This window comes from Patiria miniata, unplaced genomic scaffold (assembly GCF_015706575.1).
Source record: "Patiria miniata isolate m_02_andy unplaced genomic scaffold, ASM1570657v1 HiC_scaffold_19, whole genome shotgun sequence".
Taxonomy (NCBI): Eukaryota; Metazoa; Echinodermata; class Asteroidea; order Valvatida; family Asterinidae; genus Patiria; species Patiria miniata.
In genome coordinates, this window is record NW_024037057.1 from 5,273,217 (window position 1) to 5,293,053 (window position 19,837).

At 41.1% G+C, this 19,837-nt stretch overlaps 1 protein-coding gene across 1 annotated transcript; it reads left to right on the plus strand.

Moving 5' to 3' along the window:
• The first annotated feature begins 12,816 nt into the window (after positions 1–12,816).
• On the plus strand, positions 12,817–18,913 carry LOC119726056. The gene is made up of 10 exons (XM_038197673.1): positions 12,817–13,083; positions 13,326–13,509; positions 13,792–13,894; positions 14,184–14,444; positions 14,657–14,816; positions 15,026–15,203; positions 15,521–15,620; positions 15,902–17,317; positions 18,402–18,524; positions 18,894–18,913. Exons 1-10 carry the CDS (start codon positions 12,848–12,850, stop codon positions 18,911–18,913), a joined length of 2,781 nt encoding a protein of 926 aa, XP_038053601.1. The 5' UTR covers positions 12,817–12,847.
• Positions 18,914–19,837: the final 924 nt, after the last annotated feature.

A 19,837-nucleotide genomic window follows, 5' to 3' on the forward strand; every position in this document is an offset into this window, starting at 1 on the left:
AACATTCGCCATGCTAATACGCGCTGTTCATTTAAGTGGTATTTTTCGGCTAATTCCACCAGTAAATGAACAGAAACTAGTATAGCGACATGTACATGTATACTGACTATGAGAGCCTGTCTGTGCAACCCGGCCAACGAGATCCGGAGTCTGTTGGACCGCCACGGCGACGAGGTGACAAGTAGATTGGTTCCCACTCCATTCGTAGTCAGGAAAGATAGAAGGCCTGGGAACCAGTCAAGTAGACAGGGCGGAACAGCGCACGCGCATTATGACTTCCCCCATGGTAACGATATTACAGGAATCCAAACATTGGTATGAGGAAGTATGAAAACTGGTGCAACCAGTGTACGCCGCAGCATGCTGAAGTAACGTCGCAGTATTGAAACCTTCCAGGATTAGTTCGAAATATTTCCTTGACTGTTCCTCATTTCTTCTAAACAACATAAATCTGATGGAGTAAACTCACCAAGTGTAGAGTGCTGGATGCTTAGACTCCTTAAAAGCACATTGCTTGTCCAAGGAGAAGTCCAGATGACTCAAGTTGTGCAGTTGTGCAAGTGCGGTATAGATAAGTTCAAGTAAAAACATCCTCACTTCTTAGAGTTGCTGGTGGGTGGTGGTGGGACGCATGTCTTTCACCGCCGGTGAGTACAAACTGTGGTGAACCTGAACGAAACAGAGATAACAGGTTAGTAATCAAAATGGGTTATTTCCAGCCAGTATTGTAGTCGAGTCACCAATGTCACGTCCGAGTCCGATTCTCGAGTCACAAGCTTCGAGTCCGAGTCACGAATCACAAGCCTCGAGTCCGAGTCCGATTCTCGAGTCACAAGCCTCGAGTCCAAGTCCGAGTAACGAGTCACTTAATTGTTCTTAGTTGTTCACCAAACCCAGATCACAATTTTGTTATGCCCCAGCGGCGAAGCCAAAGGGGCATAAATTATGACAAGTGTATCTTTCTCCCAGTGTGCTTCTGACGCTACCCATCCGTGTGTGTGCACTCATACTGAAATTTGTATTCTTGTGGATAAATTTCTTTGTTCTCGTGTGGTAAAGTTTTCGGGTTTGAAAGCGAAGCTTCAAAATGCTCTTATTTTAACCAGAATTAATTTCCTTGGCTAAAATTTGGACTTTCGAAACTCCTATTTTTTTGAGTAAACTCCATATATCTATTTCGTGAAAATCATGTGGAGACGTATTTATGATCTATAGAAATTGTCCTGTGGAGACGTATACAATCTTTTGTTCCCTATTGTACACACGTCTCCAGAGGGCACGGTGTATCAGATCACACGTGCGTGTGCATTTGGTTCTACAGCGATATCTGGATTGTTTGTCCATGTATGTCTTGAACCTTGATACAATGAAGGTAGCTTACTAGTATAACTTTTCTTTTATAGAAAATGAATAAGTCTGGACCCCATAAGACAAAGGCCAAGGTCAATAGGGTTAAAACAATAGGATTTTTTTTCCAAACCAGTATACATGTGCAAATGTAATCACTCACTGAAATATTAGGGGGCCTGTACACTGTTTATATATGTGTTTTGTATAATCAATGTGGCGTCTCCACCTTTTTTTCTTGGACAGTAATTTTTTTAATTGAAACTTCAGAAAAAGTTTTCTCAACAAACACATGTACATGTGCATGTATTACTAAAACTTGAGACTTGCACCGTAGTACATGTACATGTATTTGCAGCTCTGTAGGTTGTTCTTAGGATTTTGAGTCACTTTCGGACCACATAGGCCAACTGTTCTCATTATTAAAAACCAAAGAAATGATGTTATGGTGATAACTCAATCCTACTCAAATAACCATATTTTCTTTTGATTATTTAAAAATTCTTATTTCCGTGTAGGCAAACTTGTAAATGCTCAAAGGATTATGCTCAAAGGATTTGCCTTGGAGAAATGTCCTGCTTTAGACTGAAAATATTCAGTCAGTTTGCTTACATCACATACAATGACTTCCCAACAGAGAAGCAAAAAACAAAAATTCATTTTAGGATCATAGGCATCAATACATTACATATGTAACCTAAACAAAAACCCAAAACGATGTCAATGAACGTTCCATGTGACCCAGGTAAGTGAAGTGGTGTTATGTCATGGAAAAAGGCATGGTTGCGGGGCATTTGTGTTTTTTAACACTACTATGTTTTTCAATCATCCGTACTAGCTGTCTTTTAGTTAAGTAAAGTCCATTGTAGTTTACCCTGTGTGTGTACATGTTGTTTAGACCAAAAATGTGTTTTCCTTTTAATTCCCACGCATCCCTAAAAACCCTCCTCCATGATACCGGACACTTTTTGGCATGACACCGGGCCCTGGTGCCCGTCGTGCAGGCGCTAGGCGTGCGTGCGCCGCCCCTGGATACGATTTTCTGTTCCTCAGTGAAGTGCGCGTCATGATCCCTACCTTCGACGGAGCGAGCCCCTTTAATGTTTAATATCAAGCGGCTGTATGGAATCACTCATGACAGCATGTAACTTGAGCCACCCGACTCTCACAACCGGCCCATTCACCCCTGATTAACCTCTGGCATGTCTGGAGTATCTCTCACGCCCTAAACAGCCGTTAAAACCACAGACTCAACGTCCCATTTGACATTCCATTTTGGTCACACGGGTGATCGAAACAATCCCAATGTATATAGTGCATTTGTACACAAGCCTATGTAAATGTGCACAAGCACACAGGGTTTTCCCGCCAATTGTCAACCCCTCCAGTATGATCACAAGACTGACACCCCCTCTGGTGGAAGTACCTTGGTCCATACTATGATCTAGCGATAGATGGCCCGGGTGGGTATACCACGTGGCCAGGACAATATAAAACATAAAAATGTGGACAATCGTAATTCCCAGGTGAATCCTGCCATCCTGCTAAGGTTTAATTTAAACGTAAAAAAAAATAAACATTTCCCCAAAAAACCAACACATACTTATTCAAAGTCGGGACTACCTCTGTATTAAGCATCCTCTTTCCTCAACCGTAAATGGACATGACATTAAAGGGAATATACATCATTTGCTTTTGCTGTAATTTTCAGAAATGGATGGAATTGGGGGGTTGGAAATATAAAGCAAATATAGTTACAATGACTTTTTGGAGGTTTTGGGTTCGAAAATGCTATAACAATCAAGAAAAACGATCATTTTCCTATAGTCTGGTTCCCTGACTCCATATAAGAAGAAACAGAGCAGTTTACATACATTGGGGAATTGTAAGGTCAGGGAACCAGTCTAGCTGGCTCGTACCCGTTCATAGGTTTGTAATCGATTGCAAACAAGTGCAATGGTCAATTGGGGCCAGTATTTGAAAAAAAGCCAGTTGTTTCCAACGCTGATCGGCCGATCAGCGTTGGAAATTGATACAAAAATACCACTTTTCTTGAAAATGACAGTATACCAGGTGCCATAATTTTACAGGATGCTTTAGACTGACATTTACCAACGTCCTATTAAGGTATTTCGCAAAAACTTGGTAGTTTTATTTTTCGATGTTTGCAAATGTTGTATATTCCCTTTAATGTAAAGCCGGTTACTGTACCGAGTGTTTGTTTTTAACAGTAACAAAATGATACCGAACAAAAAGTAAGAGGATTTGTGAAACATTGCAGCTTTTTACAAACTTTTTATTTGAAAGTGAACCATGGATAAAGAGTATTAAAAGACTGACACTCGTAAGGCGTAGGGTCAAGGATCAAAGTCGTTCAGAGTGCTGTTCCTGCCTATGAATTTCCTTGTGTTATTTCCTGCATGGTACAAGCTAGTAAAGTATGTACTACAACTCTTAAAGAGGTAAACATGTGGTGGTGCAGTTGTTAAATAAGGTAAAAGGTAAAGGGACGAACCTGTGTTCACAGGAACGGAGTGCCCATCTCTCTTTCGTTTAGCGATTGGGCCAGACTCGTATGCTGCTGTGGGGTATCGCCACACCTCCTCCACAGCGAGTCTGTTACCTTCCCAGCATTCCCAGAATAATGTCGGTACCCATTTAACACCTGGGTTGAGAGGAGTAATTGAGGTAAAGCACCTTACTCAAGGGCACAACAGGCATGGCCATGATGGGGCTTGAACTCACAACCTCTTGATCATGATATATCCTGTGCTCCACCGTTAGACCAAACGTGTCCACAAATAAGTTGTTTAATAAGTGGAGGTTATTTGCCAGTTATTACACTGATATTCCCATTCCTAAATGCCACTTATTAAAAAAAAAACCACCGTATTAAAAATGGAAGAGTTTACACATTTTGAAAAATAACAAAATGTTCATTGAAGGTCCCACCCCCTCTGAACTGAGTTACACTATTGTTCGTCTTGTTTTGGGCCGCATGTGTGTGCATCAATTTGACTGCACATTTTGTGTTGCTGACATTCGTAAGGTTAGTCTGAGTATCACCCGTTATCCACGGAGCCAAGTCTCCATGGCTTTCGCTATGGTCTATAAACATAGACTATCGTATGACAGGTCAAGGATCAAAGTCGTTCAGATTGCTTTTTTTCTGCCTACGGATTTCTTTGTGGTGTTTCCTGCTTGGTACAAGCTAGTAAAGAATGTGCCGCAACCCTTCATGAGGTAAACAGGTGGTGGTGCTGTTGTTAAAGGGAATGTGCATCATTGGCTTTTGCTGTAATTTTCAGAAATGAACTATTTAAGGGGTTAGTATAATAGATCAAATATTGTTTAACTGACATGTTTGAAGTTTTGTGTTCGAAAATGCTTGAAAAACCAAGAAAAACACAACTGTTTATGTAGTCTGGTTACCTGACTCCACTAAAGATAAAATGGATCAATTATAGATGTCGGAAAATTGTTAGATAAGGGAACCAGTCTAGCTGGCCTGCACCCGTTCATGAACATGTAACCAATAGCAAACAAAATTTGGACTGAAAAAAATTGTAAATTTGGAGCAGTAGTTGAAAAATAGTTAAGTTTTTCCAACGGTGGTCGGCCGACCAAATGTATACAAAAATACCATTTTCTTGAAAATGACCCGACACCAGGTGCCATAATTTTACAGGATGCTTTAGACTGTCATTTACCAACATCCTTGTAGGGTATTTCGTAAAAACTTGGTAGTTTTATTTTTCGCTGTTTGAAAATGATGTTTATTCCCTTTAAAGAAGTGCAGGTTTATTAACAGTTGTTACACTCTATATCCGCATTCCTAAATGCCACTTGGGTAAAAGCATCATTTTGTTTTAATCGAAGAGCTTACACATTTCGAAAAATAACAAAATACTCATTCATGGACCACATTTATGAGCTAGCTCTCCCTTTACCTGTAAATGAACATGACATTAATTAGTTTACAGCCGGCTACTGTGCCGACAGTTTTGTATCATGAGCATCAAAATGAAACAGATAAAAAAGTGAGAGGATTTGTAAAACATTGCAGCTCTTAATACAATTGTTTAATTTTGATGACAACCATGGATGTTGATAGTCTGAGTATCATCCGTTGTCCTGCATAACGTTTGATATGTCTGGACATGCAGATATGTGCAAGCCGCGCGCCAGGCAATCGGAGACGACTTAACTAAATCGTGACGTCATTTCATCCTCAAATCAGGACTAAATAGTTTGATTGGTCAATTCAAATGTAGTGTTTTGTAATACATTAGCCGGTTGCATGATACAGAGCGCGTGACACAGGTTTTTTATCCATTGTCTGTGACGCACAACGGGTAAGTGACCGAAGATCCGATAATAGAAAGCTCCCGCTGATTGGTCAAAATCTGGTCTAGCCTAATTAATCAGCGAATCTGCTCACATCTATTACAATCATAGACTATAGGATGAAGACTAGACCAGGAGTGCGTACAATACGTGCATTATGACTGGCGTTATGACTCTATAGCAGGATTTTGTTAGGCGTCTATTAAAACTCCCTGTGAAGGGGGCTTGTCGGTCACAAACTTTCTTCAAACCCCCAAACCGGAGGTAGCCCAGGGCTGTTCTTCCGTGGCATCCCAGACTTTACCATTACCGACAACATGCAGGGATGGGCTGGCCAGTTCCGAGGTCCTATTGAGCTACTCTCCCGGACATTTCACGGGAACATCAGTTGGTCCATTTATTTGTACACATTGTGCCAACCGGTTAGTGCCACACTCGTGAATTGCAATGGATCAATTGCCCTAAAACAAAAACTTGAAATCGAGTCTTTATTTTTCTAGGCTGATTCATAGTATTCAAGACCAAGATACAATTTAAAAACAGAGAAACTGGCCACAATTTTTTTGGATTTGTCTGCCACTGTGGAACCAAAGAGCCCCTGCATTGATTAGATCATTATTGAATCTTCGGTTGTTGATGTCATTAAATTCGCTTTGATCGCTTTAAAATGGCCTGAAAAGGCTGTCTACATCAGTTGAATATCAGTGTTACCAGATTTCCTGTAATGGGCTGACACGGTGTCAGTTCAAAGGAAATGGGGATTAGATGTCTAGATATGTGATCTTAAAAAGGCTTGCTTTTGTGATTTCAAATAATGCATTTCTTCGAGAAATGCTATGTTAGGCCTACACCTAACTGTATTTGACCCTGACCACAATGCGTGATATCCCCGCCTATCAGGACCGGGTACTTGGAGATCTTCTCAGGACGGGTTGGGGCCGGAGCACATTGTTCCAGCTGTCATGCTGCAATGACCCTAGCCCAATGCGTGTTAACCCCTCCTATCAGGACCGTGGTACTTGGGGTCTTCTCAGGACGGGCTGGGGCCGGAGCACATTGTTCCAGCTGTCATGCTGCAATGACCCTAGCCCAATGCGTGTTAGCCCCTCCTATCAGGACCGTGGTACTTGGGGATCTTCTCAGGACGGGCTGGGGCTGGAGCACATTGTTCCATCTCCTATCATGCTGCAATTACCCTAGCCTAATGCGTGTTAGCCCCTCCTATCAGGACCGGGGTACTTGGTGTCTTCTCAGGACGGGCTGGGGCCGGAGCACATTGTTCCTTATCCTATGATGCTGCAGTGACCGTAACCCAATGCGTGTTAGCCCCGCCCATCAGGACCGTGGTACTTGGGGTCTTCTCAGGACGGGCTGGGGTCGGAGCACATTAATTGTTCCCTCCCCTATGATGCTCCTCTGCAGTGACCGTAACCCAATGCGTGTTAGCCCCACCTATCAGGACCGTGGTACTGGGTGTCTTCTCAGGCATGTAGGCATACATGTAGCCTTTTTCGTACGATGTCTCATTGAAAAGCTCATAACTAGTGCCATGCCAGAAAAAAAATGCAATTTGATTTGAAAATCTATTTTTCGGGGTGCCACACCCAAAAAGCACGTCCATTAATTCATTGTAAGGGTACCAGCAAACTTCGCAGTGAAACTCCAGTTGTTGATGTCATGAACTTCGCTTTGCTTTAAAAGGCCCGAAATTGACAGGATGCCTGTACAACTTTCTACAAGATATCAATTACCAGATGTCATGTTACGGGCTGGCACGGTGTCAATGCAAAGGAAATGGGGATTGGATCTCGAGATATCTGATCTTAAAAACGCGTGTCTGACAGCAGCTTTTTATTGTTGTTTTGGACAATGCATTTCCTCGAAGATGCGATGATATACGTTTGTGCTATCCCCGCCTATACCGGGACCGGGGTACTTAGGCGAAGTAAACAAAAAAAATATGTTTAGCGTCCCCGCCCGCTTCCTTTTTAGAGGCCGCCTCCTTTTTTTTTTTTTGAAGACAAAAATTTATAAATTTTAACGATCTCTGGCGAAAGAAATCGTATTTTTAGACTTTTATACCGTGTATAAAGCTGTGGAAATAGTCAATGAGTCCAAGTGGCGGCCATTTTGAAAAAAGCTGGTAACCATCTTGAAAAATAGCCCGGCCGCGTTGTCTTGAAAAATGTGTCGGACGGCCATTTTGAAAAAAAAAAAGGTCCTCCTCCTTCCTTTTTGTCAAAGATGCAGGACGCTAAACATGTTTTTTTTTTTATTTTGCCTTAGGGTCTTCTTTGGACGGGCTGGCTAGCATAGTTATTGCAGGCAAAGGCGATTCATTATGCCTAGTCAGAGCACTGTCAATTTATATGAGCCACTGTCTGTCACGTAATTGATTGGTGGAATAGTTTCACAAGGTGTGTTAGTACCATCATAGAGCTGGGACCCGAGGAGTTCGAACTCCATGACTTCAAAAGTAAACAGATGGTCGCCGCCCTCGAAGCAACAATATAAAGCGCCTGGCGGCCAGCCTGCTCAGTTGCTCACTTTGCTAATCTCTACACAATAGAGATCCGCGCTCACTAATGCTAGAAGAAAGAGTTTGCCTAGCTTTGCAGACAGACCATGGTAAATACGCATGCGCAGTTGTCATACAACGCCCAAAATGAAGCGCTTTTGAAGTGTTTGTTCGCAGTTGGAGGATACTGGATAACAGTGTGGTCAACATCACTGAAACAATCATTTCATGACCAAGGGCGGATCCAGAACACAATGGTTTTTTTTTATTGGGGGGGGGGGAGCTAGGGGGGGGGGGGCCCAAAAAATTTTGGTCCCCCCAAAAAGTGGGTCAAAAAAATTACGGCGTGGGGTTCGGGTCCCGCTGAAGGGCCCGGAATTTTTATAGGATTCTAGATGCTCTGTGGTGCGATCTGAGGCAATTTCTGACCACTTTAAGCAATGTTTTTGTTAGGAAAAGATGGTGGTGTACTCATTGCCTGCCTTTATTGTGATGTCACATCGGGGGGGGGGGGGGGGGGCGTGGACCCCTTTGGCCCCCCTGGATCCGCCCTTGTTCATGACAAACAAAATGCTCTATACCTTTAGTATGATAACTTGTGAAATTTCCCCCCCAAAAAATCTTATTTCATAAATGATATATTGCCAATTAAACGTCCGAAAAGACATGATAACTTATCTGAAAAAAAAAATCCTATTTAACTTCGAATTACAGGGACAGATAGCGCTTTCAAGGACCATCATCTGCACATCGATAACTTGAATTCATAACTCACATCTAACAACTGCGCAGTTGTTAAAACCTCTTTTGTCTTAAATATATTTTTCAAAAAAGAGCCGCGACGTGATATGACATAATTATGCAGCATATATAGGTTGTTTGTTACCAACTAAAAAGGCGGCGATGATCTTCGTGTTCAAAGGCCGCTTGCATGCACGCAATGAATGGCAAGGCTTGCGGTCACAGTAATGTAGCTATAAGGACATTCCCGAGAGATTGGAACGTCAATGGTCAAAATGTAAATCGCCCAAGAGTTCTGACTCCTTGGGTCCTAGCTCTATAGTGCGATCTTTTATCCAAGTAAGCTTTTTGAGAATTATTCGGTAGGTAACCCTCGAGATCGAGAGAAGTGCAAATGATGATGTGTTTATTTAAGGGGAAAACCCTATGATTTGGTTCTACTATCTAGAATGCAAGTCCTCAATGAAGAATTTTTGATATGACGATATATTCTAAGCGATACAAAAACATTCACTTTTGAAGGAGACATCCGACGAAACTTCTGCCGTCGTTTAGTTATGGATGAATAATATTTTCCAACTTTTCAATCATTCGGGCCCTGCAATAATTCAGACCAGTTGCGCAACCGAGGCGGGGCGCCAACTTGGTCATGTGAGCCCAACCCCTTCTCAACTGACATTATTATTTTGTTTGCCTCGTTTGGTCGTCTGCATATTACCGTTTCGTTGAATTGATGTTCCAGAGGTTGGGTCAAGGAAGTCGATCATGTTGCTTTTTCTGCGTATGGATTTAATTGTACGTGCATGCACTTCCTGGTACAAGCTAGTACAGAAGCTGTTACAACCTTTAATGAGGTAACAAAAGTGGAAGTCTGGTTCCCAGACCAAAATATTCTGACTATTCCTGATGAATCTTAGGTCAGGTAACCTCCGGTAATACATTGTATTACAGTCTACGTCACGTGACTAAAACGGGAGGAATTCCTCCTTTTTCCGAAATGTCCGAAGTTTGCCGAATTCGTTTCGTCGACAATCGGATAGTGCCCCAGTATTTCCGAGTATAATATAGGTTTAATTAACTGGTAATTGCTCATTATTTTTTTTTTTAATGAGTTGATAATTATTCATTGCTTTCATTTATAAAACTTGAATGTCAACGACAATTTTGTGCATCAAATATACTTGGATCGTATGGACGAAATTTTTGCTGCGTCATGTACAATTTTGAATTTGACGACCGTTACCGAGATTTTCCGAAACTCGGTCTTCATTCGGCTCCACCTGCTAACAGTGCTATTTGGGTGCCTAATTTGGGGATTCAAGATCATTATTAGTCAATGCTATCTTACAGAAACATCAAACTGTATTATCATAACTTTATGATATTCCGAAGCAAGTGATTTATTTAAAAATTTGATCAGAATATTACAAGCTAAAAGTGATAAAGCGAAATCGGAAATGAAGCCGAGCTTTGAAAAAGGGACATCAATGTAGTCATGTTTATTTTTAGCCACGGAGGCTGCCTGACCTACAATTTAGACGTAAGCGTCGGGAATAATTGTCAGGTCTGGGAACCAGACAACAAAAGTGGTAGCACGATTATTGTTAAATCAATGGATGTTTATAATACAAATATAGACTGCTGCGAGTGGTGTGGTAAAACTTGCCCCCTGACTCCCGATGTGATCCTTGGGGCGGTCTGGTTTCCCGAGGCGTGTTCGAGGGAGATGGAAAGGTCCACTGAACATCGAGGGAGTTTAAGTTTAATACACCACGAGATATAGAATACAAATATTGAGTGGCGAATCCGCGACTGAACTGGAAAAGTCCAGATTTTACCGAGCGATAATATTCCTCCCATTTCACAACTTAAATCCACTCAATATTTGTTTTATATAACTGTTTTATATATATGACTTGCTATTTGTATTTGAACTTTTATTTCATAACAAAATTGGTGGAAAATGTATGTCTCTCTTCCAAACCACCCCTTTACGAAAGTATTTGAACCCAGCGCTGTAGCGATTGCTCTTTGGAAAAAATATGTGCTACGCGCAATTCTGAACGTGCACACCGGCATACACTTGCACCCAAATACCGCGTCATGGAACAAGAATGATTCTATTCTGTTTAATGGGTAGTGGTGCAGTTGTTTAATCAATGGACTTTCGATCCGCATCCTAAATGCCATGAGGCTAATAAAAACTGAAATTGCACCTTTGTGTCTCATTGGTTTTGTAATGTTCATTTTGCCATTTCGAAGGTATTTTGTAGTTATGCTAATGTAAAAGTGTGATGTCATTTTCCGTAGAAATCTCAGTGCTACAACTATTTCAGCGCCTAAAGTTTCTTGAATTTCTTATATTTTGCCGTCGCAAATTGTCTGTTGTTGGTAATTCGTTTGTGGTTTAAGTATGGCAGTAAGTCAGTTAGTAAAATTTTCTGACAATAATGTTTCAATCAGCAACTTTGAAAACAGCACATTGGGTTGCTGAGAAAATGCCAATTATGTAAAAGAAGTGATTTTTCATCCTTTCCAATGGTGCTTCAAACAGTGAAACGTGTTACTGTACAGCCGTGTGGTTGCGAAGGGCGATTTATAAAGGTTACGTAACACTTTATTTTGCATGAAACTACATGCACACAGACATGTTCACATAGGAGGGCGAAATCTTTGAAAATTAAATTCTCCCGTTTGGAAACCGTATACAGTTGTATCTTCATGCAACTTTCAGGGTCTATTTCCTATGGAAGTGTAGATAGGACATGGTTAAAAATAAAACTAATTCGTACGTACGAATTACTAAACCGTACGTACGAAATACTAATTCGTACGTACGAATTACTAATCCGTACGTACGAATTACTAATTCGTATGTACGAATTACTAAACCGTACGTACGAATTACTAAACCGTACGTACGAATTACTAAACCGTACGTACGAATTACTAAATCGTACGTACGAAATAATTACTAATTCGTACGTACGGATTATTAATTCGTACGTACGGTTTATTAATTCGTACGTACGGTTTAGCAATTCCAGTGGCGTAGCCAGGAATTTTCCCGTGGGGGGGGGGGGGGGGGGGGGGGCGCCGGGGGGGGGGGGCTGGAACATTTCAGGTTGTGGGGGTGTCATGTAGATCAATGATAATTTTTTTAGAAACTCAAAATCTCAGTGGGGGGGGGGGGCGACTTGGGGGGGAGCGACAAGTTTTCATGGGGGGGGGGCTGTCGCAGTGGCGTAGCCACGGGGGGGGGGGGGCCCTGGGGGGTGACAGCCCCCCATGAAACCTTGTTTCCTCCTGTCGCCCCCACTGAGATTTTGAGTTTCTAAAAAAGTTATCATTGATCTACATGACACCCCCCATGAAATGTTCCAGCCCCCCAGTAGCGACCCTCTCCCCCCCCCCCTTAACTGACAAAAACCTGGCTACGCCACTGCCCCCACGCCCCCCCCCTCCCGTGGCTACGCCACTGAGTAATTCGTACGTACGAATTAGTAATTCGTACGTACGAATTAGTAATTCGTACGTACGGTTTAGTAATTCGTACGTACGATTTAGTAATTCGTACGTATGGTTTAGTAATTCGTACGTACGAATTAGTAATTCGTACGTACGGTTTAGTAATTCGTACGTACGGTTTAGTAATTCGTACGTACGGTTTAGTAATTCGTACGTACGGTTTAGTAATTCGTACGTACGAATTTAGTATTTCGTACGTACGGTTTAGTAATTCGTACGTACGAATTAGTTTTATTTTTAACCATGTCCTATCTACACTTCCATATCCTTAGACACGAAGGATAGCCTTAAACTGATAATAACAATGGTTTTCCTTCTCGTTCTTTCAGTGAGAGTACTTCGACCTGATTACTACTATAAATCAAGATGGCGCAAAAGACAGTTCAGCAGTTGGATGCATACATTGAGGCAACAGCCGTCGTGTACGACCACTCCAACGCCAAACTCATCAGCAGGAAGACTAAAGTCAAACCAAGGAAAAAACAAGCTTTCCTGTCTGTACTGCATTACAGGGAAACGTCTTCTGATGATTGCTGTGCAAAAAGGAGACCATCGAAACGATGGATCCGAAGACAATCAAAGCAGACACATGAAAGTCAGAGGTAAACAGCAATGACATTTATTCATTTCAAATGAGGGTCATAATTGTAACTTAATATCGAAGGATTTGTTGAATCATTGACTCTTTCCAGCTACTTGTGTAAAAGTTGAGTGAACTTGTGCAATACTTTTCATAGACTCGTGACAGTGGATGTGACTTTGACTATAGCTTCAAAATGAAGTGTTCACTGATCTAGTTCTTGTGTAGAATAATGCATTTCTAAACAGATACCTGTTTTTACAGTAATACCAAAGATGTAAAACAGAAACTGCAGGTCTTTGTCCGGACTCCCCCCTCACACAAATCCAAGACACTTTATTTCGAACTCCATCCCGAGACATCCGTCTCATCTCTCAAAGAAGTAATCCAGAAGAAGATCAGTGTGGAGGCACGACATCAGCATCTGTACATCAGGGAAAACGTCCAGGTAGGTATCAATTTCAAATATATCCAAACCTAAATGTTGGCATTGTGGGATTAAATATTTTCCAACTGGGGGTATCACGAAGGGGTACACTTATGTCCACAAGAGGGGCACTTGGGTAAATCTAAGTAACCAGTATCGAAGAAAATCAGTATCCATTCCTTCCAACTAGGCTTAAACGAACGTAATTTGATGGTTGTTTAAACAATGCACAACTTAAATCATCTCTCTTTCTACTCTGATTGTGTAATTTACTTTTTTTTTTAACATGATTCACTTTGTTAGCTCTGTGACTTGCTCACACTCGAGGAGAATGGCGTTGACAAGGATGAACTCATCTATCTTCGTCTTTTATTGGATAATGCAAATGATGACGATGTACCAAAAGGTAAATGGTAGAGGTTATGAATAAAATGTTCGAGTAAAAAGTCAACAACCTCAATTTGAAAATATATGATGAAAATAAGTTCAAGCAGTGCTCACCAGGAATTTTTGTCGCTAAATTGTTGGGCCTGACTAGGCCTTCATCGGAGCTGGGAGTTGGACTGTCGGTAAATGCAGAAAATTCAACATTCAGACCAAGAGTCTCTTCTTGTTGGACCTGTTGTTGATAACTTATAATACCGTGGCGGTCGTATATGAAAATGTTTCACTGACGTTACTCTTTCTTTTGACAGACAAAGCCAGCATTGACAATGAGTACCTCAGGGACTTGTCCTCAAAAATCGAATCATTGTGGAAGGAACTTGCCAAACACTTAGGATATGAAGATGCGGAAATTGCAGATATCCAAACTACCAACGAAGGCAGCGCTGAAGGGAGCCGTCACATGCTACTCACTTGGTGGGAAAAGACGACAGATCGCAACGAAGCAGCTCAGAAGCTGCGACGAGCATTGGAGGCCATCGGGCTGACTGATTTGGCCAAAAATGCACCGGGTGAGCTTAAAGTAAAAACTAGACTTACGCTGTATTTTTCAGGACACAGAAAAGAATTGATGAGGTACCACACGATCTTTTTTGTACAGCAAATAAGCTATTACAAAAAACTACCTTGTTTATTTTTTAAACAAATTAAAAATGTTAAAAGAAAAATCAGGGAAAGTTATTTGTAATCAATTCTTTGCACTTTATTTTTCTTGTAACATCAGTAACGAGCGAATCGAGAGACGAAGCAGCTGGACCCGAGCCAGAAAGGCGTCAAGATGCAGGAGTTGACGAGGAGAGCAAACAAAACGAAGCGGCATCAACCGAGGAAGAGAAACCGAAAAAGGAACGAGTTTGTGATCAAGACAAACCTCAGCTAATCAGGTAAAACACGATATGCTGCTTTTCGTACTACAACTGCAATTTTGGTTTTTTTTAAAGATAGATATAGCTCCCTTCGAAAACAAAATGTCCTCACTTAAATAATGGCGTAGAGAATGATTATACGCCATTAGTCTTTACCTTTATTCCTGAACTTTTATGTCAATTCCAACAATTAAAAAGCCTCACCATCAGAACCTTTTTTCTGACAGTCGCAGATATGTGCAGGTCTTCATCAGAAGTCACTGCTTACATAGACCGAGGATAATGTGCTTGCAAGTGGATCCAGAAACATCTGTCTTGCTCTTAAAAGTGATAATGAGCGAGAAAATCGGTGTGCTGCCTCAACAACAGCGTCTGTTCATCCGAAGAAACTTTCGTAACTTTGAGGTAAAGATTGCTCTATATTTTACAAAGCAGCCGTGTTGCGAAGTACCATCAACATTCTATTGAATTAAAGACCATGCATTGTGGGTTTTTGTGACAGTCTCTTCTGATTCAGTAGTCGTGTACAGATATAGTGCTGCTTTTTATGTCAGCACAATGGAGTTTACGCACTTATTAGTTTCAAGGTGAAGCTGCACCATAACAAGTTACAATTATATGTAGTTATTTTTACCAGTGAAGTATAATCTGAAACCCTTAACTGTCGTTTAAACCTTTGCTTCGAAAAAAATGTTCTTTAAGAAACTTCTTTCTTTTGCCAGCTCCATAACTTGCTGACACTACACGACTGTGGAATTCATCAGGATGAGAACATCTCACTACGTCTGTGTACCGATGGCCTACTGGGCGGTGGACCAAAAGGTAAATGCTTATGAGAAACATTACCTTGCAAGATGGAGAAAAGCAAACGATCAAAATGTCTCCTGGAAAGGAAATGATTAAAAACAATTTGATGCTCTAACGTTATATATTATCATTGGTACAAGTGTTAGGATGTAAATTAATGTCATCGCCTCCCTCTCCGATGTAATTCAACAAGGACCAACACATTATATAAATAAATACTAAGGAAATCGGATTAATTATTTGCTTGCTATTTCTTTATGATGTAGTAACGAAGAGGTTTCGTTTTTATTTGGCAGGCAAATACCCTGTTGATGATCAGTTCTTTCGGGACTTGGCTTCGAAAACTGAATCATCCTGGGAACAGTTGGCCAAATCCCTGGGATACGGTGAAGACGAAATCAAGCAATTCCAAAAAATCGGCCAAGAAAACAAAGAAAGGAGCCTACAGATGCTGCTTTCTTGGTGGAGAAAGCAAACAACTTGCGAGCAAGGATTTCAGAGTTTGAAAGATGCGTTAAAGTCAATCGGGCATGTTGAGCTGGCCCTAATAATTCCTTCTGAGGAGCAACGGAGGATGGAACAGGAAGAAGTTGCAGATAGGGAGAAAAGGGGAGCATCATCTGAGGGACGCAGACCAAGACGGGAGGAAACTGCTCATCGAGATAAACTTCAACCACAGGTACAATTGAGAAGAGCTGAAGAACAAATGGAGAAGAAAGGGACTACATCATCTGAGAATCAGAGAACCAGCCAAGAGGAAGTTACACATCGAGACAAACACGAACCATCGATACTAATGAGAGGGGCTAAAGAACAGAGCACGATGAAAGGGACTACATCTGAGGGACAGCGACCAAGACGAGATGAAATTGCTCATCGAGGCGAACCTAAACCAGAGTTACACATGGGAGGAGCTAAAGAACAGAGCAAGGAGAAAGGGACTTCATCATCTGAGGACAAGAGACAGGGACAACAGGAAGCTGCTAATCGAGACAAACCTCAACCAGAGGTACAAGTGAGAGGGGCTAAAGAACACAGCAGGAAGAGAGGTGCTACATCATCTGAGGACAAGAGACCAGAACAAGAGAAAGTTGCTCATCGAGACGAACCTCAACCAAAGGTACAAGTGAGAGGGGCTAAAGAACAGACCAGGAAGAGAGGAGCTACATCATCTGAGGACCAGAGACCAGAACAAGAGAAAGTTGCTCATCGAGACGAACCTCAACCAGAGGTACAAGTTAGAGGGGCTAAAGAACACAGCAGAAAGAGAGGGGCTACATCATCTGAGGATCAGATACCAGAACAAGAGGAAGTTACTCATAGAGACAAAACTCAACCACAAGTACAAATGGGAGTGGCTACAAAAAAGATCAAACAGAATGAGACTACATCATCTGAGGACCAGAGACAGGGACAACAGGAAGCTGTTCATCGAGACGAACCTCAACCAGAGGTACAAGTGAGAGGGGCTAAAGAACACAGCAGGAAGAGAGGAGCTACATCATATGAGGACAAGAGACCAGAACAAGAGGAAGTTGCTCATCGAGACGAACCTCAACCAAAGGTACAAGTGAGAGGGGCTAAAGAACAGAGCAGGAGTAAAGGGGCTTCATCATCTGAGGACCACAGACCAGAACAAGAGGAAGTTGCTCATCGAGACGAACCTAAACCACCGGTACAAGTAGGAGTGACTGGGACAGAAAGCAGATCAGGTAAACAATTACACATAATCCATTATATGTTTTATCTTTCTCTCGCTTGCTATTTTCCTTCGATTGTTTTTCCTTTCTATTATCAAGAATCAAATTGTGTTAATTATGCACTGTCGGGCTCTTTAACAAATTTGCTCTTGTGCTCCCAGCAAGTGCTCAACTTTAATGTTATCAATTTAAGATAAAACTACTTTACTTCTGGTTTTGGGCGGCTGCAAACCTCCGATTCTTGGTTCCTTTTCAGCGCATGTATATCCGGTTAGCGAGTAGGCTTTTTAAGGGAAGATAAAATTCGACAACCATTCCCTTACTAACTTACGCGTGCAATAATTGATAATACTTTAAATAATTAAGTGAACTAATCATTTTCAAAACATATGAGTGTTTCTTTTTCGATATCTCATTCAAAAGTAGAAAGTAAAAGTTAACGTAATTTTGTTAGATATAGACATAATAGAAATTTGAAAATCTCTTTAACTAGAAAATCTTTACAAGAATATATAAGCACCGACATGACATCTTGAATCATTCGGCAATAAAGATATTGTTTGCAGTCTAGCACGCTCGGTTGTGTTTCAGTTTAATATGGTATGATTCAGTTTAATACAGTCGCCCAAGCCAGATAGTCGTGTTTTTTTCGGGTCGGTTTTCCTTGATTTTAGTAGAGTCAGGTCGGGTCGGATCGGGTCGGTTTCTTAAAGAGCACACATCGCTTTCGGTTCGGATTCGGTTAATATTTTTAATGTTTTGGGTCAGTTTTGTGGTCGGTTTGGCCTGGTCAACCCGACCTGATGCACAACATTAGTACATACGTCTAAAATGTGTATTGTTCTTCGGGTTAGTTGCTCAGCACTCGTCAGGTTAGTTGTTCAGCACCCTTCTTTAGATTTTGAGCACTTTTGTTGCTGCAAACTTCAAACGAACATAATGCACAAATTACAAATGATGGACTGTACCTTTAACAGCCGCCATCCCCCAACACGGTCATTGTCACTCAGTGAAGACCGGGTCCTCACACTGTTACTCCCTAATTATTGAATCGAATTAAATTGAAGGATATTTTAATTCTTGCTTATGATTGTAGATTACCCACAACAAAGTGGAGCCAGCATAGGAAGCATCGGAGCAATCAGCGGTAACCAGAACCCTGTCATTGTTGGTTCAAGTCGAGTTAATATCACTTACATCTCGCCATTGGAAGGACCAGGTAAATATAATCTTGTTCAATACGATAAAGTATTTTGATATCTAAATTAAGTGTTAATGTATTGGGGGGGGGGGGGCAGGGGAAGGATGGTGTACTGTTTTAGCATATTATATGTTGAACAAAGTCCCATGACTTATTAAGCTGTACTTGTAGTTCTCGAGAGGTAGGACTTGAAAATATGCACCTTAATAGGGGAAGAGATCAAAAACATTTTTCAAAGTAAATTTTCTTGGGGTATTCGTTGTTGTGTCATTACATGCCAGTAAGCCAATGAGCTTCTCAAAAATGTTTTCAATGACTGAATAATGGGTGCCTAATTGAACAGAAAACCCCTAAACTGAACAGTGTCTTCCTAAAATGACATCACAGCAACTGCGCCCTCAACATAGAACATTTTAAGTGTTTAAAGAAGTACACTTTTCAATCAAAAGGGATGTCAAATAGTTTTCATACATTTAAGGGAGTAGAAAGTTGTGTGCCTAAGAAATAAGAAAAATGCAAAAGCAAAAGTGCACTTTTTAAAACACATATTTTCTATGTTTTTTTTCAACAACTGGGGGCGGTGTTGCTGCGATGTCATTTCAGGGAGACAGTGTTCAGTTTAGGGGTTTTGTGCACAAAGTGAACCAAAAAATCTGCTCATTTATAACAGTTTTGAGAAAGGTTTGCCCATTGGCTTACTGCCAAGTACCAACACAAATCGCTGAAAAAAGGAACGTTTTCAAATGCAAAATTCTTGCACCTTTTGGGGCTCAAACCAATTGCAACATTGAAATTTTTGCCTGATATAACATCACAATTTGCTCACAAATAAAAAAATTGGCATTAACGTAAAATCCAAAGAGACACCATAATACTCTTAAAAACAGCAAAATGGAAATTGAAAATAAGGTTAACTGGAATACAAAGGTGCATTTTTAAGGACTGCATTACCAAAATGTTACTGCAAAGGCCCTTTAAAAAACTTTAACAAAAAGAAAAAATATCATAAAACCATTTTTTTTATCGCGGACAAATACACCCCTGATGTCATTTCTTTTCTTTTAACAGCCGAGGTGGGAAGAGCGCAATCCAGTCCGAGTGATGCTGCTGATAAATGCAGGAGTGAATTAAAAGACCGGTATACTACCACAGGTAGCTACGTTCAGTTAATACCCTGGAAGGATGACGATATGAAACATATAAGGGATATATATACAGAGTTGCAATTAGAAAAGGGTGACCAAGATGACGTAGAGGGGTATGTTAAGGAGTATGGTGACATTTTCCTCCTGAAAACTACAGACGGGAATGTGATTAATCGCGCCATTTTG

What these genes read in the sequence shown, in the direction of transcription:
- LOC119726056 (XM_038197673.1), top strand. Translation starts at nt 12,848, where the DNA reads ATGGCGCAAAAGACAGTTCAGCAGTTGGATGCATACATTGAGGCAACA. An exon ending in GAAACTTTCGTAACTTTGAG is followed by an intron (nt 15,204 to 15,520) that starts GTAAAGATTGCT and finishes TTCTTTTGCCAG; the next exon opens with CTCCATAACTTGCTGACACT. An exon ending in ACTGGGCGGTGGACCAAAAG is followed by an intron (nt 15,621 to 15,901) that starts GTAAATGCTTAT and finishes TTTATTTGGCAG; the next exon opens with GCAAATACCCTGTTGATGAT.